This window comes from Chenopodium album, chromosome 10, assembly GCF_948465745.1.
Source record: "Chenopodium album chromosome 10, dcCheAlbu1.1, whole genome shotgun sequence".
Taxonomy (NCBI): Eukaryota; Viridiplantae; Streptophyta; class Magnoliopsida; order Caryophyllales; family Amaranthaceae; genus Chenopodium; species Chenopodium album.
This window is the reverse complement of record NC_137843.1, coordinates 8,766,053-8,791,659: the sequence shown is the minus strand read 5'-3', so window position 1 is coordinate 8,791,659 and position 25,607 is coordinate 8,766,053. Positions and strand designations below refer to the sequence as shown.

The 25,607-nt window shown below is 33.0% G+C and overlaps 1 protein-coding gene and 1 long non-coding RNA gene across 2 annotated transcripts; both read right to left on the bottom strand.

Annotated features, from left to right (window-relative positions):
• Positions 1 to 5,127: 5,127 nt before the first annotated feature.
• LOC145563430 (uncharacterized) lies at positions 5,128 to 5,649 on the bottom strand. The gene is made up of 3 exons (XR_014094539.1): positions 5,530 to 5,649; positions 5,330 to 5,416; positions 5,128 to 5,175 (listed from the first exon to the last, which is right to left on the bottom strand). It is a non-coding gene; the product is annotated as an uncharacterized LOC145563430 (long non-coding RNA).
• Positions 5,650 to 5,950: 301 nt separating this feature from the next.
• On the bottom strand, positions 5,951 to 21,802 carry LOC145564727 (protein DETOXIFICATION 27-like). Its single transcript, XM_081624945.1, has 5 exons — positions 21,509 to 21,802; positions 8,428 to 8,972; positions 7,671 to 7,757; positions 6,721 to 6,777; positions 5,951 to 6,200 (listed from the first exon to the last, which is right to left on the bottom strand). The coding sequence occupies exons 1-5, from the start codon at positions 21,800 to 21,802 to the stop codon at positions 5,951 to 5,953; spliced, it is 1,233 nt and encodes a 410-aa protein (XP_081481071.1).
• Between the last annotated feature and the right edge of the window lie 3,805 nt (positions 21,803 to 25,607).

Sequence of the window (25,607 nt, the reverse complement as noted above, 5' to 3'; positions counted from 1 at the left end):
CGGGTGCTATGTGTGGATCATTGTGCTATTACTATTGTTTTTGTTGATGCCAAAAGGGGGAAAGTAATGCAAACAGTGAATATAAGTCATCCGAGTTCCTACAAAGTCTCATACCATGTTTCACCATGTTTCTTCCAAGCAGTCATCAGGTAGTACTTACTACTTTACATTATTATATAAACTAGTTATTAATAATATTAAGTAAATTATTAGACGCTTGTATTTGCTTTTCTTCATTACAATTTTGTCTCTTTATTTAAATAAGTTTGTAAAGTTTATCATCACCAAAAAGGGGGAATATTGTTGACCTCGATTAGTTTTGGTGATGACAAGCAAACTCGATTTGATAAAAGTGTATTAAGTGTGCAGGTTATTTAGGCAGGTTCTTATTAAGAACAAAGTTCCGGGGTTTGGAACAAAAAGAAGTCCTTAATCTACCTATGGCATACACAACAATTTGAAGTGAAGAAGGCAAAGAAGGTTTTATGCTTGGATGTTCTATTTGGCAAGATAGAGTTATCAAAGGTCCTATTGGAATATCATAAAAAGCAACGAGTATTACATGAAGACTAAAAAGTATGAGTTATTATTTTTAGGCTTTATGTAAGTGTTTGATATTTTATGATTGGTTGGAACACAAGGAATATGAGAGTTAATTGGAATTAAAATTGAAACGATACGATCAGTTTTATAAAATTAGTTTTTATCTTATATTTGGTTTTTGTTAAAAAATTATAAAAAGATATTTCTCTGATATTTTCTTTTTAACAAAATAAATATCTTCTGTAAAAAGATTTTAACTGATTCCTTAAATTACTCTCCAAGGAAAAGATTTATTCAAACCTTATCCCACGTTCTATCTTGAACGACCTTCCGGACTTCTTCACGTAGCTTGAGTTAGTTCCTAAAGTTTAAGAACACCACCTCAAGTAGTGGAGAATGTGGGGAAGGTGGTCGGGTTGATGGAACAATATAAAAAGGGAGTTGAGTTTCAGTTTTAAGGCATCCTGACAATCGTACAACATTTGAGTAAAAAATATATTTGTGTCAGTGAGAGTATTCCTATGTTCCAACTATTGTAAGATATCTAAACACGTAGAGTTCAAATTACTGAGTTGTAATTTGGGAAAGGGTTGAGTGATCCCTGTAAAGACTTAGAGTTAAGTCTTGAGTGTAGGCTTCGGAGTAGAAGCTAGAGTGAGCATTTGGGGTTGGCTTAGGTTCTAATTGGAACTTAAGTTTTGTCGAGTTCCTTATAGGTTGTAACGGAGTAGTTGCCCTATTTAGTGAAGTCGTGTTCGAAAATCCCAAGTGGTCGTGGTTTTCTCCTTGTTGGGCACAAGGAGTTTCCACGTAAAAATCTCTTCGCATCTCTTTATTTCGTTCTACGTTTTTAATTTCCGCAAAATTTGGGAGCACTAGTTCCTACACAATTCACCCCCCCTCTTGTGTGTTCCATCTAAGTTAACATATAAGTTACAATCGAATGAAAACTTGTTGTCATCAATATATGGATGAACATACTTTGAGCAACAACTAGATATGGAGTCGATATATGGATGAACATACTTTAAGCAACAACTAGATATGGAGTATCACGTATTCACGTTTATATCACTCAATGAATCCCCATAACTCCTTAAGGTCTTAACTCTAATGACAAATTGACAATATGATATTTTTTTCATATTCTAAAAGATAGAAAATATATTTAGGTAACCTAAAGAATGGCCATGGTTGTAGGTTTAATTTGTTCAAGGAACATGTGTTACTTATGCAAATTGCAAAGTGTAAATGACTAAGGAACTGTTCATATTTACTGAATTGAGCTGAAGAAAATTAGAAGATGAACTGAATTGAACTGAAATTAAGCTGAAATAAACAAACCCTAAATGTAGTCATTGGCGAGGTGGAACATGAAGGAGAATGCTATCCGTATTTTAATTGGTTACTACTTACTAGTCTTTTTAATTACATAGTACATTTGATGAACAAGGTGGGCCAGTTGGCCGGGTTATAAATGTTGTACATCAAGTTGATGTGCCTTCCATTTCTGGCTTTATTAATGAATAAGAGTATAGTCTCATTTACACTCTTTGATCAAAATCTCTAGTTCTCAACTTCCTCATTAACTCACAATATTCATTCGATGCATAAATACGTCGGTAGCATATTAGCATGTTTATGTCACATCATTTATCTTCTTTGGTGTAACTGTGTTAAATACGGATTGGAGTCACATCCGCAAATCAAGAGAGAGAGTCTATTTAAAGATAAAAAAAGAGATTATATCCTAAAACCATATGATAATAGGAGGATTAGTCCCTTAGCCTTATAAAATGTTTAACTCTCTCAACTTTTATCAATATGGGACACTTATATGTATTACTTGGTATGATGTACATCAACAAATTGTTTCTATAGTTCATTCTTAATTTGATAATGTTTACAATTTACTTCGTATTCAAGTAGTATAATTGTGATTTTGTGTTTATAGCTTCAAGTGTGATTATGAAAATACTTTGTTCTTAACTAGGTTAGGCCTGTGCATCGCACCGATTTTACAAAAAAAAAATCTACTCATCTATTTGCAATGTACTTGTAAATGATTTTAAAATATTCTAAATTGAATTTTTTATACGTATTATTTATAGATAATAGCATTCGCAGCAAGTACTTGTATACTTGTAGTGCCATTGAAAATTTTGTGAAAATAGAAGGGGAGTAGGTCTTTGGGATCAAGCTAAGGAACCTGATACACATAGAGAATGGGGAAAATATATTGAGGGAAGTTCTTATTGTTAATTTGCATTGATTATGAGCAACATATTTATAGTGATTACAAGAGTATATGATTTACGGCTATAGTAATTATAGGAGGAAGTTACGAAATAATATATACAAAGTTTTTTTTTTTTTTGACGGGAAAGTTAAAGTATAGGAGCTAACTTTGAAATATTAACAAACTAATTAATTGTTATAAATAAGTATTGACTACGAATCAGTCAATCCTTATCAAGAGGTTGTGATTATAGACTTAGGCCATGTTCTTTTGAGTTTCTGGACAGAGCAGAGCAGATTTCAGCAGAACAGAGCCGAGCCGAGCAGAGCAGATTTCATTATTATTATTATTATTATTATTATTATTATTATTATTATTATTACTATTACTACTACTACTAATACTATAATAATAATAATAATAATAATAATAATAATAATAATAATAATAATAATAATAATTTTACTACTATTATTATTACTATTATTAATATTATCGCATTATTATTATAATCATTAAATATTATTACTAAATATTAATTATTAATATTATTATAATTATTATTTTTATTATTAAAAATTATTTAATTATTATTATTAAAAATTAATAATAATTATTATTATTGTTAAAAATTAAAAATAATTATTTTTATTATTATTATTAAAAATTAATAATTAGTACTATCTTTAAATATTAGTTATTATCTTTAAATATTAATTTTTATTATAAAAAATCAATTATTATTATTATAATAATTAATATTATTAATAATAAGTATTTAATATTATCACTATTATTATCATTATTACTATTATTATTATTAAATATTAATTATTATTATTATTAATATTATAATTATTAAATATTAATTAATTATTATTATTAAATATTTTTATTATTATTATAATTCAATATTAATTATTATTATAATTATTAAATATTAATTATTATTATTATTAAATATTAATTTTTAATATTATTATTATTTTATATTAATTATTTATTATTATTATTAAATATTAATTATCATTATAATAATAATACAATATTAAATATTATTATTATTAAATATTAATTATTATTATTATTATAATTAAAAATTAAATATTATTATTATTAAATATTAATTATTATTATTATAATAATTCAAAATTAAATATTATTATTATTAAATATTAATTATTATTATTATTAAATATTATTATTATTAAATATTAATTAATTATTATTATTATATTAATTTAAATATTAAGTATTTTTTTAAGCAGAGCAGAGCCAAGCAAATTTCAGCAGAGCAGAGCAGCTCTAAAGAACGGGGCCTTAGTAGCATAAAAAAAATTTTAAAAAAATTCAAAAATTCAAAAACTAGTTAATATACTAAATAAATATCAAAGTAAAAATGTAAATATAATGACAATATATATTATTTAGGCGGGAAAATTTTTCTTATAATAATGTTGTCATATGGACAATATTGACGCCAGCAGTTGCTATGCACTTTGATGTTGATTTGAACAAAATCAAGGCATCTAACCTAATGACACTTCTTAAGGTTAAATCTCATTATCTCAGTATAAAACATATTCTTCGTACAGCAATAGAAAGTAAACACAAATGATATACTCCCTCTGTTTTTAAATACTTGCTCCATTCTTTTTCGACTTTTTTAAATACTTACTCCATTTTCTTATTTGGAATGCTTTTACAATATTTAATTTATTTATCTCATTTACTGGACCTAACATAAATCATATTTTATTAATTTCATATTCTCTCTCCTCCAATTCTCTCCACTACTTTTGCTTTTTACAATTTTTTATTCTTCCACCTATCCACTACCTCCATATTTTATTACTTTCTCCCATTTCTCCTAAAACTCCGCGCATGGAGAAATGGAGCAAGTATTTAAAAACGGAGGGAGTATTAATGTTCAGACACCAATCTTACTAATTTTCTCTAAATTCGGGGGCTTGGGAACTATGTGCATACATCAAACAAATTGGGAAATTGGCTTTGGCTTAGCTTGTTTCACCCTTTGTATTGCTTAAGCTCAAGCAAGCTAATTTACAACTCTCAAGACCAAATAACACTCGTTAATCAACTTTCAAAGTACTTGATGCGATGTACTCAGTTTCTTAAGATATTCTCCTATTCATCCAAGAATTTGCCATATCTTGATTTGAGTTCTCACAATAATAGTACAAATCTTCTACTTTCGCCTTAATTGAATTATCACAACACTAATACAAATTATACTGTGAGAGTGATGGATGGCCTGGCTCAAGTGGTTAAAGCTTCCCTCCCGATTCCAGGTGATCCTGGCTTGATTAACGAAAAGTGCATATATACTATATAGCCTCCCACTTATCCACGTGTCTGCTTGCTTTGTTAGCCTGAGATGTGAGCATACATAACACAATATTAGTTGTTATATACCGAGTAATATATACAAGTTGTAACAACAATAAGCAAATTCGATCCATTTATGAATGACATATACATATATACAAGGAATAGGGTCATTTTGGATCTGATCGAATTCATTACCTCTTTCTCCCAGTTGCATCTCATTGTAATAATGCCTAATATCATTGTTTGAACTGCAGTTCCTACAATCATTCCGCCCCATATACCCTATGTATTCGATCATTAAGTTGTCAAACTTTCAAATATTAATTGTATCATCGGACTGAAATGAAACAAATTAAATTAGAATGCTTAAATTTGAAAGGTAAATATTTATGTACCGTAACACCTCCATGTAATGTCCATCCCAGCAAAAGGCCAAGAGGGATGCCTATGAGATAGTAACTACCAATATTAACGTAAGCCACAACACTTTGCCACCCTGATCCGACCGCAACACCTAAAAGCAAGAAAAAAAATGGATTAAGTAGCACAAACAATTTTTTTATCTTGTTATCTTGCATTTTTATAATATTTTCTATATGCTTCTTGAATTATTTAATTTTTTGATTTAGACTCTAATTAAGTATGTTATGGTATTGTACGTAATTTATAAAATGAACCATGTTGTGTCAAGTATTTAAGAATTGATTTATAATATACAGATAATTAGAGATATCGATGGTTAAGCATGTAGTATGTTGCATACAATATACACTTGTGGCACACTAGACCTACTACGTAGGTACGTGTTTTAGAAATTTAAGAACTTACCGGAGAGAACGGGTTGGAGACGTTGAAGAGGATGGTGAAAGCCAAAAGGACAGAGAGTTTATCAACCTCGTCAAGAACAGGTTGGCTGTTTGAGAAAATTAAAGCCAATTTGTCGTGGAAAATCATAGCCAAAAGCCAGAAGACAACCCCTATTGCTATGGAGGTCGTCGATGCTACTATGGTTGCAAATCTAGCTCCTTTTTCATTCCCAGCTCCTAGTTCATTCGCTACTCTTACGCTGTTTATTCATCATCAAATTAAAATTAATTATACCATATTCAATTTATGAAACATGCAAGTTGTTAAGCATTTCATAATACTTGTATAAATTAGATAACCAATCAATCCCTAAGAATGTAAATTTTATATTAGGTTGAATTTCGAAGTAACTGTACACATACAGATATACATATACAAACATTGTTACAGACAAACCTTGAAACGTACAAAGAAAATTACTAGTCTTTTTTTTTTTTTTGACCCTATTGGATTGAAGTGCAAGAGAAAAGTGGTGAGACCATATCTAATTGGTGGGAGAGTACAGTACGGTCTCATAATACGAGTAACTATTTATTGTATGAGGCAAATGTGAAAGGACAAGCCAAAAAGAAAATTCAGACGAAAAGAATTACAAGTGACAACGAAACACTACTTGGTCATCAGTATATCATTACGTACCCTAACTATATATACCAGGGCAAGTAAAAGCATAACGTTATATATTAGGGTAATTAAGCAATTCAAAATTTCTTACATACCCTACACCAGCAAAGAACGCAAAAGGTATCATTATTTCCCACTGGTTGATGCTGGTGCTGCAAAACAGAAACAATGAACCAAAATGCTCAAGTTAGAAAAAGAGCTTATCAGAAAAGACAGGAAAAATAAGGCTGAAAACAAAACTTGTACACTAGTACACTACCACATGAACGAAGAATCACATCACAAATGTCACGTAAGTTTTCGAAAAAAATTGCATGTACTAGTACTTAGCTGTCTGTGGGACTAATATTAGCCTTGATTGTTGGCTATTTGTTGCACCATTTTTGTCAATGCAATATCGTGATTAAAATATACTTCAAGCTATGTATTTCAAAAAATTATACGAAGTAGTATTTATTGTAAAACAAATTAAAACGTTAAGGTTTTGAAATTATACCTTGAATCAAACAAAATATCACATTTTAACCTACATGCCTACAAATCTACCAAAGTGCGAGTACAAATCACTTTATAAAAGTTAAAATAGAGTATATATAAATTGTTCAAAATGTTTAAATAACTAACAGTACAATAAATTACTAATAAACTACTAAGTTCCAATATTCCAAAGGAAAATCAGAGTGAATATCCCACATTGGTGAGGAGAACAAGAGGTAGAAATAAACCAATTTATTAGTTTGATCAGGTGTTAAAATTATTATCTATCCGTTGGCTATTGGGTTTTATACACAAGTATGAAAAATTGTTTAAACTCTCTTGTTCTCCTGGCCAATATGGGATTTTTTTTTTTTTTTTTTTTTTTTTTTGAGGAAATCAATATGGGATAATTAGATACATAAAGTATGGCTTATTTTGGGGCATCTAAAATATTAATAAATAAGTAATTAAATGTAAATACTGAGTAAAAAAAATAGCCTTTAAACAGGAGACAACTTATAATAAAAATAAAATTCACATTGAACGAAGTTGATTCAAAACATCATACCATATTGACAAAGCATCCAAGGCGATATCTGCATTCTTCAAATTTCCTGTCATCAACATCAATGCTGTAGAGTACCAGTTCTCCAAACTGCCCATGCAATACACCAATTAATATTGACAACATTCGTGATGATACTATCATTGACTGTTGAACAAATTATCCATTGCAACATTCAAGATGAAAATTATTTATCCACTTCACATTATAACAATTTATGCTTCCAAGAATAATAAATTCTTATAGGTTAACAATACCTACATTTCCTTTATTCATATAATCAGGTCTTGTTCATTTCACCAAATTATTTTTCTTAAACTTAAATTATTTTTACTAAACTGAATTATTTTTATTGAAATAAAACTATTTTTACTAATTCTCTATTATTTCTTTTTTTCTTAATTTTATTTCATGATTACTGCATTATCCAAGATTGTTGATTTTACAAGTAATTATACTTAGAAAAAAAAAAGTTTAAAATACTTAAAATTGCATGTTAGCTTTAATTTATTTTTTTTAATAGAAATTGCATCTTACTTGAATTAAGAAAAAAAATTGTTTTTTAATATAAACAATACAAAAGACAAACTATAAGCAGTTAAATTATCTTTTAAATTATTATAAAATACTTGAATTATATTTGAGTTAAAATGAGAAAACAAAATTGAACGTACTTTTAAATAATGAGTATTTTTTTTAGTATTCGTGAATTAGATTAGATCGAAAAAGTGCAAAACTCAAAGCGTCACAACACAATTACCAGATCATGACGCCGGAAGCAGCAGAGAGCTTGATAAATTCCCATAGACCAGAAAAGGCTTCCATAGAGAAACCAGCCCAACAAAGGGGACAACCATCCCAAAAAACAATATATCCAAACAACACCAAAGCTTGTATCCACCAAGCCAAGCACAAAGCAATGGCTACACCCATTACACCCCACCCAAGTACCGTGACCAATATCCATGAACCAATAATTTGAAAAACGATACCAACTATCGAAACCCATGCCATAATCCCGGGCTGTAGTTGGCTTTGAAGGAACGTCTGCAGCGGGAAGAGGAACGGGAAACATAGGTGCAATGGTATTAGACACAAGGTCACTGTCCCGGCTAGATCCGCAACATGGTCCGGTTGACCTAATAGCTTTAATAATTGGGTTGAAAAAATGAACAAAGGTAGTAGAAGTATAGAACATGTGAACAAAACTATCCATGACCTTTGCATGTACACACCCAACATGTAATACTTTTTTGCACCATATGCCTGTCCACATAACGTCTCTAGTGCACTTGCCATTCCTACCTGGTAAATCCAATCACAATTATAATATATGATCATATTTCGCACATTGACAAACACGCAAGTCAAAATGAAAATAGCTAAGAGAATTTATTTTTCCATGTGTTGTTTTTGCTGGTCTTTTATAATTTTCGCTTATTAAATTTATGGTTATCATATACTAATAAAAGGTTCTGTCAGTTTAATTAAGCTAAGATAATCAAGGTTGATTATGTTCAAATAAGTGAAAATTAGGTGAATAAAACTTAGTCTCTATTATAACATTCCAATACCTAAATTCTCACCGTCGTTACAGTGTTTACACTCTCTCATTAAGCAAATAAAATATGGAGTAGTTTATATGCCCTATGAAGATGAAGTTTACAAGTTTTAATTCCCCTTGTTTTATCTTATGTTGCTTAGTGTACGTTGTAAACACTTTTTAATTAATGTTAATTTTGCTATTATAAAAAAAATAATAATAAAATAAAATATGGAGTAGTTTCTACACTCTCCGATTTTTTTCGATGTTTTTGTTTGAAATCTTCTTTTAAATCATTCCCAGTATATACAAAAATATTAGTCACATAGTGGTGTGTTATTAGACATGTCTTAATGTGTACTTTGGGACTTTTTTTTTTTTTTTTTTTTGTGACAAATACTTTGGGACTGTTAAAATTTAAAAGCTTTCTAAATACTTTAGGACTGTTAAAATTTAAAAGTTTTCTATTATATGAAATTAACTATTATTAAAAAAATGTGTCTAGACAAATTTCAATAGTCAAAAGATGAACATAAAAATAATGAAGAGATCGGAGTTCTTTCATTCTCTTACGCCCTTAGCTTTTTTATAATTACCTCCTCAGATCTTGCACAATCTTCATTTAAAACTTTGAACATTAATATCTTTAATTTCGTAGTAATTAGTAAAATATATTTTTTTATAAAAAGTAGATACTCCCTTCGTACCTTATCTACATGTCTGTAATCCTTTTTCAGGTTTTCAAAATTACATGCCTATTTCTATTAGAATAAGGTATTTTTTGACAATATTTTCTCTTTTTGATGAGTTGTCATTTTTTTTATTTTTTTTTTTGTACTTCTAACATCATTTTCCAACATTTTATTTCTTTATTTCTTCAATAATTACCAACTACATTTTTTTTTCTTTATCTCTCTCTAACCCCACATGCACATTTTTTTACTTCCTAATCATGGGTTTTAAAGAATATCTAAATTCCTTAATTCACGTAAAAAATGAAAAATAGGCATAAAATAAGGGACAGAGGGAGTTATATACTATGAAAACAAAAATAAATTTGAAATGTTACTAATATGATCCACCGGATATTTTTTTTTTCCTTATTACTCGTAAATAGAAATCACAGAAGACAACTAAAGTTTGACAAAATATATAATGAGGAGTAAATAGGAAAATTAATAAATTACAAAAGAAAAAAAAAAAAAAAAAAAAAAAAAAAAAAAAAAACTATTTTTCTTTTTAACATCCAATGCATTAGTTCGAAAAAAAAAATCCATCATTAGAACAAATACGCTCTCTTTAAAGATAGTATGGAATACGAAGTAGGGTTGTTCATCGGTTCAAGATCGGATTGGACCAGACCGAAGAACCAAAATTTTAATTTCAAGAAATGAAGACCGGACCGAAAAAATCGGTCCAAAACCCGGACCGGACCGAACCGCTTTTGACCGATTTTAGAATTTTATTTAAAAAATGCTAAATTTTTAATAATATTTTGGAAAACTCAAAAAATATATAGGAAAACTCTACTTTAGCGTCTTTTTTTTGTATGTTAAGTAGAAAAAAGCTCATATAATTAAAGTTTTCAAAGGTTATTAAGAATAATCTTAACCATTACCTAACATTTTATGCATAAATTTAAGAAAAAAATCGGTCCACTCCGAGACCAGTTTTTATGGGGTTTTGGACCAGACCGGACCGAAGACCGGAAAAATAATTTTTTAGACCCAGAGACCGAACCGATTAATTCGATCCGTTCCGAGGTCGGTCCATTTTTTCGGTCCAGACCGATTTTTGAACACCGCTACTACGAAGTACTTAATTCAGATGGAAACAAAAGGTTGGTAATACGCTATAGCAATTTTGTCAAGTTGACTAATAAAAAAAAGGGTTGGTTTTGCGTCTTAATTAGCATTAAATTAGTGGTTAATTGTTGTGTTAATAAAAAAAATAAGTAGTTAATTGCTGATTAGATTTGAGTGACACTCACATATAAATACTTTCTCCACTTGATTATATTTAAAACATATATTCTTTTGACACGCATTTAAAAATAATAAAAATAAATGTGAGAGAATATTAAATTACTAATCTTTTTTTTTTTTTTTGACAAGAGCAAAATACAACAAGAAATTACACTATGTCCGAACCACTAGTGCGGCATTTTTTGGCAATAACATCTGCCCTTTGCACTTGGTCCCTTTGGACTTTTAAGATGGTGCACCTCTGAAACGAGGAACCCACTTCCTTAATTTCTTTGACCATCCAAGTAATCAAGACATCCTTACCTGAATCGCCTTGAAGATTATTAATGAGTACAATAGAGTCCGAGAGTATGAGGATCCCCTGCTTACCTTTCGCCCTGGCCCACTTCATAGCTTCCAAGCAAGCCCAAGCTTCACAATGCAGAGCCGAGGTCGCCACTCCATGCTTGCCCCCCTCACTATTCTCATTCCCAGGATTGTACCCTATGACTGTCCAACCAATCCCCGCCCTTGTTGTAGTCTTATCCCACGAGCCATCTACACTTACAATAAACTTGTCGTACCCATGCCTCTCTTTACCCAATTGCACCGCATTGAATCCCGGGGGAATGTAGGGGTCATCCCCAGGTCTTTCAACGACATTACCATTATTACTGCTCTCACTGTTTTGGCAGAAAATATCGTGGTCTTGCATTGCCAAGTTGTAAAATTCCGTCACAAGGCTTGTTCCCCCATTCGTACCCTTGAAACACCGAGCATTCCTAGTCTTCCATAAACCCCATAAAGTAGCAATAAACTTAATGTTGCGGGTACCATACCTACCATCCTCGCTATAAAACAGCAGTATATAGTGCTGGATCCATAATCTCAAAGAGTTGAACCCAGAAGTGTCAGAGCAAATTACCAAGGAGCCATTCTCCCAGACATCCCTTGCTAGATCACATAGCCTAAAAAGATGTTGGCTATCTTCCTCATCCATTCCGCAAAACTCACATGTTGCCTCAACATGTATCCCCCTCTTCACTAAATTGCCCTTGACCGCGATTCCATCATGAAAGAGCTTCCACAAAAATATTTTCCATTTGGGTTGAATATTCATCCTCCAAATGAGCTTTATAAATCTATTCTCCTCATGTGAATATGCACTCGACCCTTATTCATTTTCCTTTGTGAGGAAGTAATAACCTGTTTTAACAGTGAACCTACCTGATGGATGATATTTCCAATAGAGGAAATCATCCTCCTTAGATACGGGAAGCTCCATTGCCAGAATTGATCTTGCACTATCCCAATCAAAATATTCCCTAATTCTCCCCACCTTCCAAGTAGCTGACTCTTTATCAATAAAATCTCTCACCTTCCAGCTCAAAGAAGCACCTAGCGTTTGACTCGAATTTGCCACTGGTATCTCTCCATTTACCCAAGGCATCCTGATTGCCTTAATACTTTCTCCGTTTCCCACCTTCCAAGCAAAACCTTTTTTGAAAGAATTGGTTACTCTTTGCAGACTTGACCTTCCCAGCGACGGATTTCCTACTCTCTCATAGGGCTTAGTTAAGTTACAAATTCCACAAGGTTGGAATCCTCTGTGCACCCTTGAAAGAAGGAGTTGTGGATTCAAGTGCATTCTTGTTGCTTGTTTGAAGAGGAGGGTATCATTAAGATTTGACATACCTCTAATACCTAGTCCTCCCATACTTTTGGGAAGCTGAATAGTCGATCTACTTACCCAATGCATACCCTTGTTTCCATTATTCGACCACCAGAAACGAGTGATGAGAGAATCAATTTTGTTCGCAACCGCTTGCGGGAGCTTCAGGCATTTCATAACATGTGCGAAATACTGACCAGCACTGTATTAATCAAAATAAGTTTGGCTGATTGAGAGATGCGCAAGGAGGCCCAGGAGATAACCTTGTCAGAAACTTTGTCAACAAGAAATTGAAAAGAGGAGCTTTTCTTTCCTTGAATATCGATTGGAGCCCCTAGATGAATCCCCATATTGTCAGTCTCAGACATGCATAAAATCCTTTTAAGGGATGCCCGAGTATTGTTATCAATGCCTAGAGAGAATTTGACAAAGGATTTTTGAAGATTTAATTGTTGACCTGAAGCACTACCAAACTTGTGCAGAATGTCTCTGATGCAACCACAAGATTCCTCCGTTGCTTTAAAGAAAAGCATGGCATCATCCGCAAAGAAAAGATGTGAGATCGAAGGGGATCTTCTTGACACCTTCAACCCCTTCAGCTGATTAATATCCTCTGCTAACGTTAGCATTCTTGAAAGAATATCCATACAAAATATGAACAATAAGGAGACAGGGGATCCCCTTGCCTAAGACCACAATTAGGAGAGAAATGTTCTGTGGTCTTCCTGTTGACAACAGCCTTGAAACTCACTGTTGAAATACACTGTGAAATCATTCTAATCCAGTGATTAGAAAACCCATAAGCCTTTAATACCTTAAGAAGAAAAGTCCAGTCTACCCTGTCATATGCTTTTGACATATCAATCTTTACTGCAGTATAATTTGAACCCTTCCTTGAGTTTATCAGATGCATGAGTTCATGTCTTAGAAGGACATTATCCTCCATGTATCTCCCTGGAATAAAAGCATGTTGATTCTCAGAAATAAGCTTTGGGAGGATTACCTTAATCCTATTGACCAGGCATTTAGAAATGCATTTATAAACTGTATTGCATAAACTAATAGGCCTGAAGTGGTTGGCTGATTCTAGAATTTTGACCTTTGGAATTAGCACCAGAAGAGATTGATTCCATTCTTTCAGCATGTTTCCTGATCTCAAAAACTGGTGGACACTCTTAATCACTAATTGACCCACTTCTTCCCAGTAGGTGTGGAAGAAATCAGCAGTAAACCCATCTGGCCCCGGAGACTTGGACTTGTGCATTTTGAACATAGCACTTTTAATTTCCTGATCCGTGAAAGGCCTATCAAGCCAGTGTAGGTCCTCCACAGATCCATTTGCCTTAATAGGAGATCAATATCTTCCTCGTGACTCTCAGCAATCATCGGGTCATAAATCCTTTTGATGGACGAAAGAACCACCTCTTCCACCTCTTTTTGCCCTTCAACCCAATTATTATCATCATCTTTCAAAGTCAAAATCTCATTGCTCAACTGCCTTTGCTTCACTCTCCTATACATAAGGGGAGTTGGACAGTCCCCAAACCTAACCCAATTTGCCTTCATCCTTTGCTTCCAAAAATCAAAACTCAACCTATCATCTAAGATATGATGGTTCACCTTGCGAATGTAACCATCCCCTTCTCTAACCGAATCAATGCTTAACCCCATGCCTCGTAGATCTTTAGTTGTTTTCCTCCAATTTATGCCCCAAAATTTTTTATTTTCCAAGCACCAATATTGAAGCTTTGTTCTCACCTTACTTAATTTTCTAGTGAGTTGAAACATATATGAACCACTGAACCCTGTTTTCCATATTGTTTCAACCATATCTTTGACTTCAGGAAAATGTAGACACCAACTCTCAATTTGATAAGGCCTATTTGAGGTTGAGGTTTCCAACTGAGAGTGAAAAGTAATCGCCGCATGATCGGAGCAAATAATTGGTTCATGAACAATCTTCCCATCCGGGGAGTGTTGGAACCATTCTTCTGTAATGTAGCCTCTATCAAGTCTTTCCAGGATAAGGTCATTTCCTTCCCTCTTGTTACTCCAAGTAAACCTTGGACCCGAAAAAGGAACTTCCGTTACATTGCTACTAAATCTCCAATCAAGAAAGTCCTCGATTCCTCTAATCATAGAAGAACCTCCCAATTTAACTTTCTACTTGGTTGAAATCTCCTATAATTAACACATTGTTGAACTCCTCCAAAAACCATTGAAGTTGTTCCCAAATTATTTTCCTATTTTCTACTTGAGGCTTACCATAAAGAAACATTACATACTTAGAATTTCCATTAGATTCATTGATCTTACAAAAAATGAAATTCTTTGAAGAGTACAAACATTCTACTAGATTACTAGACCAACATAAAACTAGAAGCCCTCCACTACTTCCTTCCGAGTCCCAACCAAAAATTGAAGTAGGGTGCAACATATCTAACTTACTAGCCGCGCTTACAAAGTCCATTTTAGTTTCCGATAAAAACAAAAACATAGGTAGTTTAGCCCGGAAGAGCCACACTATGAAGGGAATTGTAAGGGAGTGTGGATCATTTAGACCCCTACAATTCCACGCCACAACCTTCATGTCTCTTTAGGGGGTTGGCTTTGAGAAGCCACTCCACCCCCGGAAGAGATCCTAACCGAATCAAGAATCATCATCTGCAAATCAACATCCATATCATCCCTAATTTCACGGTAAGCCGAGGTTACCTCCTCACTCTTTTGCCTCTTGTAGGATGAACCCGAAGATGAAGAAGACAAGCATTGGCACCTTTTGTTTTTCCCTTTCTTCCTAATGTCATCATCTATCTCGACCCCGAACTCACGAGCCATGTCCGGGTCCGAGATCTCCTTAGAAGCAAACCTCATAGTTCCATCCTCACCCTTGAACCAAATAGCAAACCCCCCTTTGTTGGACCATCGATGCAACCTTTTGAGCCTTTTCCGCTCAACCCTTTCATAATCCGTTTTGCTAAACCTAACCGAATCTCCATCACAAGAGTGGGGGTGATGCCCAATTGCTTCCCTTATCCTCTTTTTATCATTAGCACTATCATCATAATTAAACAAGTCAGTAAAATTAAACAAACTGAAGTGAGATACCGGAGATACTGGAGAATTTGGAGGATCAAATTCTGTCAAATCTTCATGAGAAAGACGCAAGAAAGGCGAAGAAGTCCCCCTAGAATTCTGATGGATAATTCGGATTTCTACCCGTCTCGCACCTCGAATCCCAAGTGTGAGAATTGTGCTTGCTTCGATGATTTGAGCATACTCATCATCCGTGAGGTTTTCCTCTCCCGTTCTCATCGGAGGCAGCGTTGTCGGACTGAGATTTTCATTCTGAACAATATGAGTTGCTGAGGAGTTACCACCCCGAACCTGTCCTGCTCCGTTCCCAGCAATAGCCACATTATTACCATCAAATGCAGCCGGAGAAAGGGCCCAATCCGATATCCCTAAGGTGTGGAATATCGTACCAGGCCCACCCGCTTGTCGGCTTTCATTGCGTGCTGAAGACGACTCCCCGACTTCGAAAGTCGAGCCCCCAAACAATTGCCTTGCAACCGGCAGATTAGCACGCTGATTAGCAGACCTCATCGGAGTAGGCCTTTCCTGGCCCAGCAGCGAAGTCGAATGTTGTGCATTCACTTGTGTATTCTGATCCAAATGCATCTCATTTTTTGTTCCAAATCACCCTGATTAGGGTTGGCTTGCCTAGGTCGAGTAAACTCTGCATATGGGTCTTCACCCAAGCCCAATCTCCTCCCCGGAGATAGGTGTAGATCAGTCAGACGCGCATCACCTACACCATCAGTTACATCAGATTCATCATTTGGCAGTTCCTCTTCTCCTGTATGATAATTCTCACTATCATCGCTGCTTGGAGGAGAAAAAGGCTGCTCATAAGGATGGCCTTCATCAAAATCCCCATCCTCTCTAGACACCCTTCGATACACTGCTTCATTCTCTTGAATTTCGTGAATCCGCAAGTCCACCCCCGTGTTTCGAAACCTGTACCTGTCCGGCAAGCCATGAATGTAATTAGAATAAAAAGGATATTCGGTAGGGCCATACAATACCCTCACGCCATCCGCCTCCACTTCATCGAGTCTGTGTTGCACTCTTCTTCTTGTTGTCCTAGGATGAAGGTGACATCGAGATGTGGCGTGTCCTGCACACCCACATGTCTTACAAAACCTATAGATCCCCTCGTATCGCAGATAGGCTCATATCACTCTATCCCCTTCAATTGGGATAAAGCATCCTGGGATAAGCGGGATCGATAGATCCACTAGAACACAAGCCCTCAGTTCTGCATTGATTGGAAAATGAGCTTCTGTTTGATCTATTACCTCAATATAGCCAACATGCCTTAGAATTTGTCGTGCCCATCCCATAGTGAGATAAGCCAGAGGGAGTCCATGTACTCTTACCCACAACCGAGTGAGAGTGAAATTCATTTGGTGGGGGACGAAATCTCTTTGATATCGTCTGAAATTTATAATCCTTCCATCAATTACTGCAGTGTTGGTTTGATTCAAGCTAGCAAGATCATGCTCATTCCTACATTCGAACAAGAAATAGCTTCCTGTTCTATAAACTCGAATTTCCCCATTCCGGATCCACCTTGAATCAACAATATGTTGTACAAATTCCACAGGAGGTGGATGTGGGCCAATAAAAACCCCTATAACACACGAGTTATAGTTGATGATACAATCATTGAGATTAAAATCTGGTGGGGGTGGAATAAGAGCCCCCCCCCCCCCCTTAGATCTAAATTGTTTCGCTCATTATGAGCATTTGTTGAGTTCCTGTTATTATCCATAAGAGGACAGAAAAAGACATAGAGTATAGGAAGAGCTTTGAGAATGACTAGAGAAGAGAAGAAGACAAGAAGAAAGAATATTAAGGTAGTTTGAGATTAGAATAAGTCTGAAAATACTTTCACATTTATAGTAGAACTTCAGTTTTTGAGAAATGTAACAGAGCAAGCATGGGGAACAAGGCCTGAACGAATTTAATATCCTACCCTTTAGCCGCCTCTAGCTAGAATAAACTGCACCAGTGAAGGGTGAGAACACTAACTGCTGCTCATGTATTGGTTGCATGTACCAATAGACTGCTGGTAAAGGGAAATAATCGGTCGTTGGACAATCACCCTCAAGCCAAACACTATTTCTACCTAAACTAACCTAAGACAAGTCTAGGGCAAGTAAAGGATCGTATCCACAGGGAATGGGTATGAGTACACCGAGAATATGAAACGGTTGTAATCTAGTTCGGTCACAAATGGGAGGTTTGATTAAATAACTACTATATGGAGACAAACACTAGGGGGGAAATGGGAATCGACACCAACCAAACCAATGAATCAAAACAATAGGCAAGCATGTACACAAATTGGGTGATAGAAAGGGCACTCAACATTGTCTTCTTTTGAAGTCACCACACTAAGCATTCTTAAACCAAACTCAACTAGCAAGATAGGCCAACCAAGTCTTAACAATAGGAAGTAGACTACTAACTCGGGTTTGTCTTTCGATCGGTTCGAGATAGTACTAAGGCACAAATAATTGGGATTTCTCACCTAATTATCGCAACTAAGACTACTACATCATCCAAACGAGGAACCGTAATCAAGATAGAAATTCGGTCTAATCATACAAGAAAAGGTTCACTTCTCTCGAAACTACAACACTAAGCATTCCTAAACTAAACTCGACTAACAAGATAGGCCAACCAAGTCTTAACGATGGGAAGTAGACTACTAACTCGGGTTTGTCTTTCGATCGGTTCGAGATAGTACTAAGGCACAAATAATTGGGATTTCTCTCCTAATTACCGCAACTAAGACTACTACATCATCCAAACAAGGTACCGTAATCAAGAGGAATTTAGCATAATCATACAAGAAATGGCTCACAACTAAACCTCATCTTTCAATGCAAGCATAGAAGTGAATACATGAGCAATAAGTGGCCATCCAATTACACATGCAATTAACCAATTCTTTAACAATCAATCATCAACCCAAAATGAACATGCAAACACAAACATCAATTAACCCATGGCTTGGTTGGGTCTTCACCCAACCCCTAGTTAAGAAACTACTCACTAAACATGGTGAAGAACATTCTAACAACAATATCTAAGTTCAAAATTAATCTAACAAATTGAAGAGAGTAGTAAGAACAAAGTAGATTGAACATGCAACAACAATTAACCAAGATTAAGAGAGAAATCTACAATTCAAGGAATTAAAAACAGAAAATAAAGAGTAAGGGATAGAGGAAAGAGATTACTAATGAAGCTTCAAGGTTGAGGAAATTGTTGAATTCAAGAGAACAATCTTCAATTAATCTATTACAAGGATTGAGTTTGAGAAGATCTAAGCTAATTAATGAGGGTTGAGAAGAACTAAGGGCCTAAGAAAACTAAAGGGAAGAAGGTGATCTTCTCCAAGGAAGAAGATGCAGAAAATTGAAGCCAAGGGTCGTATTTATACACCCCAAAATAACATTGTAAAATCCGCCTAAAAAGTCGAGTCTGCATGTAGGAGCGCCCGCTCCTCAGGCTGGAGCGCCCTCTCCTGGATCTTGCGCGCCCTCTCCTCCTGCAGCAATTTGAGGCAGTTTGTGGAAGATTAGGGAGGAGCGCCCGCTCCTACTATGGTGCACGCCCTCTCCTAGCTGGGAATAAAGAGAGGCAGATTGTGAAGCTTGGGGTAGGAGCGCCCTCTCCTAAGGGGTTGCACGCCCTCTCCTCTTGTGCTTTGCTTCCAATATAGTTCTTCATGTTCATGCTATATGACCAATTTCTCCTTGCATCTACAAACACGAACACACACATAAAAAGGAACGGGGAAGCCAAAAGTTGTAATCATACACAAAAAGGAGTCGGAAAGGGGGGTAAAGAGGGAAAAATGACAACAAAATTGTGCTAAAAATGCCATGATAAGTGGACAAATAAAACACTTATCAACTGCGCTCAATAAACGAAGAGAAGGTAAGATCTAATTAAAGGTATGCACCTTTCCTGGATGCCGAGAAAAATATGCAATACCAAGATAACATTTTTGGAATATGAAACACTGGCTTGGGAATCCGAAAACTCAATAAGACAAAGGTGAAAAATTCCTTTAATCTAGACAAATTAAAGCATACAATCCCCAGCAGAATCAAATGAAGGAGAATAGATCAAGAAATATTGGAATAGAGAAGGTGGACACAAGCAGATTCACTGATAAGAAGATAAACTCTAGCTGAGCTAGGAAGAAACTCACTTTTAGTGAGAGGTGCTCTCAACTTGATTTTTTGTTTTTGATGAGAAAGAAAATAAAATGAGTATGTCTTTGGATTTTTGTTACTAATCACAAACGTAATTTTGTTCTTCTAATTTCTCTCTCTTTTTTTTAATACTCTGTAATTCTGTACTTCTAATTTAGAGAGTTATAAGGACGAGTGATGATCAGATCACCAATCCCATGATAACCTGAAATCGGAAGGACGGTTTTAACTACCTAAGCTATCCCTCACTCTCTTCTCCTAACTTCTCTAATCTTTACCACTTCATATAACTCCCTCCGTTTTTAAATACTTGCTCCATTTCCTTATTTGAAAAGCTTTTACAATATTTAAATCATTTCTCTCACCTAGTGGACCCAACATAAATCATATTTTATTATTTTAATATTCTCTCTCCTCCAATTCTCTCTACTAGTTTTTTACAATTTTTTATTCTTTCACCTACCCCATTACCTCCATATTATATTACTTTCTTCAATTTCTCCTAAAAGTCCGCGCATAGAGATTTGAAGCAAGTATTTAAAAGCAGAGGGAGTACAATTTATTTTAAAATAAATAAATAAAACTAAAATTTTGACCACTTATAACCTGTATTCCATAAGATGTATTTCTCTTAATAAGGTTCACTTTAATTAATGGAATCGAATCGTGATATCACTCATGTGGCGGAAGATAATGTTGACTGAATACATCTTATTATCTCACAATAATTCAAAGAAAAAAAATTAAAAATTTATTTCTTTTACTTGTATTAAAAGTTACTCCGTAATAGGAGGACTTTATTTTTTCAGGAAATTTTTTTATATAAACTGATACGGAGTACATATCAAAAAATGTTACTCCTCCGTAACTTTTGTTAATTACGCTTAAATTATACCTAGTTTTGGTCCCGTGCAATACAGGGATATATAAAGTAAGATTTGTTAATAATAATAGCCAATTGAAATAGAGCTAATTAAAATTAAATGATTTATGTAACACTTTTCTTTTAAACTTAAATTTATTAATGTCTATCCTTTAAATTCTTATGTGTTACAAATATATACTCTGTATAAATAAATTTCATAAAAAGAATTTTAATTTTTTTTTTAATAGAATTTTACAACAAAAAAAAAGCATTTTTGAGGGATACTTTTTCACAAAATTATGCTAAATGTCCCCCAAGTGATTACTTTAATATATAGTATAGATAGATTTCTCTTATAAAATATATTTCAAATGTGAAAAACAAAAAAGAACAGAGTTTTTAAACACTGAATCAAGAATTCCTATAAAAAAAATCAAGAAACAGCTTGTAGTCTTGTACTCCATATAAAATTTGAGTAAAAGAGAGTAGTACGTAATACCAATAGACCACAAGTAAGGCCGACGATGACGTTGGAGCCGAGGGAGATGGCAGCGAGTTCAACATCACCGATGTGGCCAGCGAAGGACTGAGCGATGACGAACAACGTGTAGGCCGCGATACGACTAACAATAGTCGGACCAACAATGTGCCATAGCTTCTTAGATTCGATCCATACCCGCTTAGAAAGAGCTAGGTCGTCGTAAAAATAATCATAATTTTGTGTTATTCCTTCATTTGATGTTGAATCATCGTTATTCTCTGATATCAAAGGAACTGCTTGGTCTAATACCATGGTAGCCAGGTTTACTTGCTTGAGAGAAATTACACGATAGAGAGAGGTTGTTCTTTTTTCTTTGGGATATAAGAACGATATAATAAAAACTATGGTCAATTAATTATGAAGTTATACTACAAGAGTAAGACAAATTTTTTGAAATTATTGGATCAAAAATCATTTTGTTATTAATTAAGGATGTTAGGAACTTTGGTCACGTGGTACACACTATGTTTATACTACGGACTACGGAGTAATACATTACTAAAAACTGCTAATTAGCTACCATAACTTATAAGAAGAGCTAAAAAGTGTACTCCATAATAAATTAAAATCTACCGTACACTTTAGTGAAGGGTTCCGTCTGACAACTTATTTAACTGAAAATGTTATAATGCATATATGTATCGCTAAAAAGGCATATAGCTCAAAATTTGGTTATATACTCTATCACCCTCTCAAGTCTATACTGGCCAAATTGCTTTTAACTTGTCTTGTCTAGATTCATGAACATGAAATAGCATAAGTCGTTCAAACCGATCCGATATTCTTCCTAATTAATAAAAGCAACTTTAAATCTCAATTGTGGGCAATTGTGGGTGTAGTAAAGGTCTCCTCATACTCAATGTTTAAAACTTCAAGTTTGCTCCACATTTTATAAACAAAGTTTTAACTTTTACTTGATACATTTAATTTAATTTAGATGACAACCTACTTTGCTTTTAAATGTAGTTAAAAGGGAAAAAAACACTCACACACTATTGTTTAACTAATTTCTTCACATACAATGTCTCAAAAAAATAACAAAAGTAATAATAAATAATAATAAAAAAAATCTTTGCATACCAATATCTATTACTCCCTCCGTCCCCAAATGACAGTCCCTTATGGGCAAAAATCACGGGAATTAAGAAACTTAAATAAAAGTAGTAAATTACATTGAAAAAATAGATTTATATTGGATATGTAAAATAGTAGAGAGAGAAAGTACATTGAAAAATAAAATTTACATAGGGAAGTTAAATTTGCACAAATATTGTTGCAATTGAGGGAATTTTGATAAAAAATTAATATTAATGATACTTGAAAAAAGCAAATGAGACTATCAATTTGGGACTAAAAATAGGTCATAAGGGACTATCATTTGGGGACGGAGGGAGTAACTATTACTAAAAGAGAAGATGATGACATCACTGCTGTCCACTTGTCGTTCTCTTAATAAAAATTTTCCCGCCTAAATACAATGTTGATGTCATCTTTCTTTTTTTTTTTTTTTTTTGTTTGTTTTGTTTTGTTGTAGAGCTATCTTTTTTTAACATTTTTGAAATTTAAATATTAGAAGCTTCTACCTTACAACTAAAACCTATCAATTTATCGTAGGAAACTGAAATAATTTTTAAAAGCACACTAATAAATGACCTCCTACATTGAACTATTAATTAGACGACATTGAACAGATACTATATCATAATTTTGATGAAAATAAAATATTTTAAATTACAAAATGTAGGTAATTCTTATTTATATTCATGTATAATAGCGATTTATATTCAAAATGTACAAAATTAAAAATAGATTTTATATAAACCGTGCATCACACGGGTTCTAATCTAGTATATACCTAGTTTATAGAAACACAAACAACTTATGCCACATGTTATTACCTCCTTCAATATTTCTTTTTTTATATGTATGTTTTCTTTACAAAAAAAAGACCTACCTCATACTTTTTTTTTTTAAATGTTATGTAATTCATTTCCCCTAACTTAATTTCTTCCACACAAGTATATTCAATTACCAGCCCTTTCATTCTCTCCTTTCTAAACTATTTTTATTTCCAAAAATATATATTATTTAGTAAAAGTAAATCCATTTTAATAAAAAGAAAATATAAGTAACTTCAAAGAATAAATGTGAATCAATAAAAATAATTTAAGGTCGGCAAAAAATAATTTCAATTCGGCAATTAAGGTGTAAACAAAAAAAAAACAAAAATATATATATATATATATGGAAAATTAGCTTAAAATAATACCAACTATCAACGGTGTGTGCAAAATAATACGAACTCAACTATTTGCTGCTAGCGGTACCACCTTTATGAATATATGTGGAAAATAGTACGCCAGTCACCGGAAAAGTATCGTGAAATATATTCCATCTATATTTATTAGTATTATTATTAATTTTTTTTGAAAGAAATTATTATTATTATTATTATTATTATTATTATTATGTTATTATTATTATTATTATCTTTAATTTTGTTATTAATATTCTTTTTTTCTTGTCAAAATCCATAATTCGTTGTTACTTTTTTTTTTTTAATCGTCAATGTATTTAATTTTTTTTCAACATATCTATAGTACGTAATTTCTAATACCACATTACCACCTAACAGTAAGTAGGGTATTTAAATACAATATTATTTTGATATAATTAGTTTAAAAAACAAAAAATTCCCCTACATTGTTTTGGTTGGTGAATTTGGAGAATTTTGGATTTTTGAAACTAATCTTTTCAGGATAATAATGCATTTAAATAACGTATTTACTATCGTGTGATAGTAGAAATTACCAAAGCTATTTTGAAAAAAAAAATTTAAAAACATATTGACAAGTTAAAAAAAAAAAAAGCCAAACAAAAATTTAGAAGAAAATTGTTAACATAATGTATTTTGAAAAGAAAACAAAAAATTAATTAAAATAATATAAAATAATAATAAAAATAGACGAAATATTGCTCGAAATACTTTTTCGGTGAACGTCATACTATTTTGCACATATAGTATAAAAGGTGGTACCGCTAATAGCAAATAGTTGAGTTCGTATTATTTTGCACATACCGCCGATAGTTGGTGTTATTTTAAGCCAATTTTCCTATATATATATATTACACACATAGTATTAGTTTGTTTAATGGGAAACGATTTAAATTATCCGTCTAATCAAACTACTAGTACTAGATTTAAAAAAACAAATACGGAGTATAAAGTCAGATGACAGCAATAAGAAGACCTCAAATGGAATGAAAAAGGCATATCAAAACACACCCAATTCAAAAGCAAAAAGGCAAGAACAAATTGACGAGATTTAGAAAGAACTGTGAACTTAAAAAAGACGAAAAAGGACTAATATTAACTAATCCATGACAAAATTTTATAGAAAATAAATTTGTGAATGGTAGAGATCTAAAAAATTTATTTAGATGTATGAACTTAAAAAAGACGAAAAAAGGACTAATACTAACTAATCCCTGACAAAACTTTATAGAAAATAAATTTGTGAATGGTAGAGATCTAAAAGATTTTTTTTTAAAAAAAAAAAAAAGTTCATAACAAGTAACTTAAAAAATTGATGATTTATTTTCACTTAAATTAGCTAGGAAGACCATAATTTTGCACATGTAACATGAATGATGCCCCATGTAAATGTGGACTTTGAAGTTTGAACAATCCACTATACGATGATTACGATGAAAGTACTCCATCCCTCTGTTTCATCAATTCTCAATTGTTCACATTAGTATTTTTTTTTTTTTTTTTGTGGACATTAAAAAATTTATACGGAGTATTAGCTATATTGATAATTTAAAACATGTGTTCAATCAATCCAATTATTGAATCTAACAAGAAGCAAGATAACGTTTAATTAGATGACTATGCTTTTCTTATTTATGGGATATTTATGGGCAAAGCTGATAAGCTTTGAACCCAAAGACGGAATTAGGGTAATGGTACGCGTCGTGCTTAATTTGTAGCTAGTATATTGACTCTTTTTATTCCTTACACTTTTCTCATAAGCATTTCTTTTTTTACCTTCCA

Excerpts from the sequence above, each read along its gene's own strand:
- LOC145564727 (XM_081624945.1), bottom strand. The coding sequence starts at position 21,802 with ATGGTATTAGACCAAGCAGTTCCTTTGATATCAGAGAATAACGATGAT. Across the intron at positions 6,778-7,670 it reads TTGGATGCTTTGTCAATATG|CACCAGCATCAACCAGTGGG; the intron begins GTATGATGTTTT and ends TCTGTTTTGCAG. Across the intron at positions 6,201-6,720 it reads GCGTTCTTTGCTGGTGTAGG|CGTAAGAGTAGCGAATGAAC; the intron begins GTATGTAAGAAA and ends ATGAATAAACAG.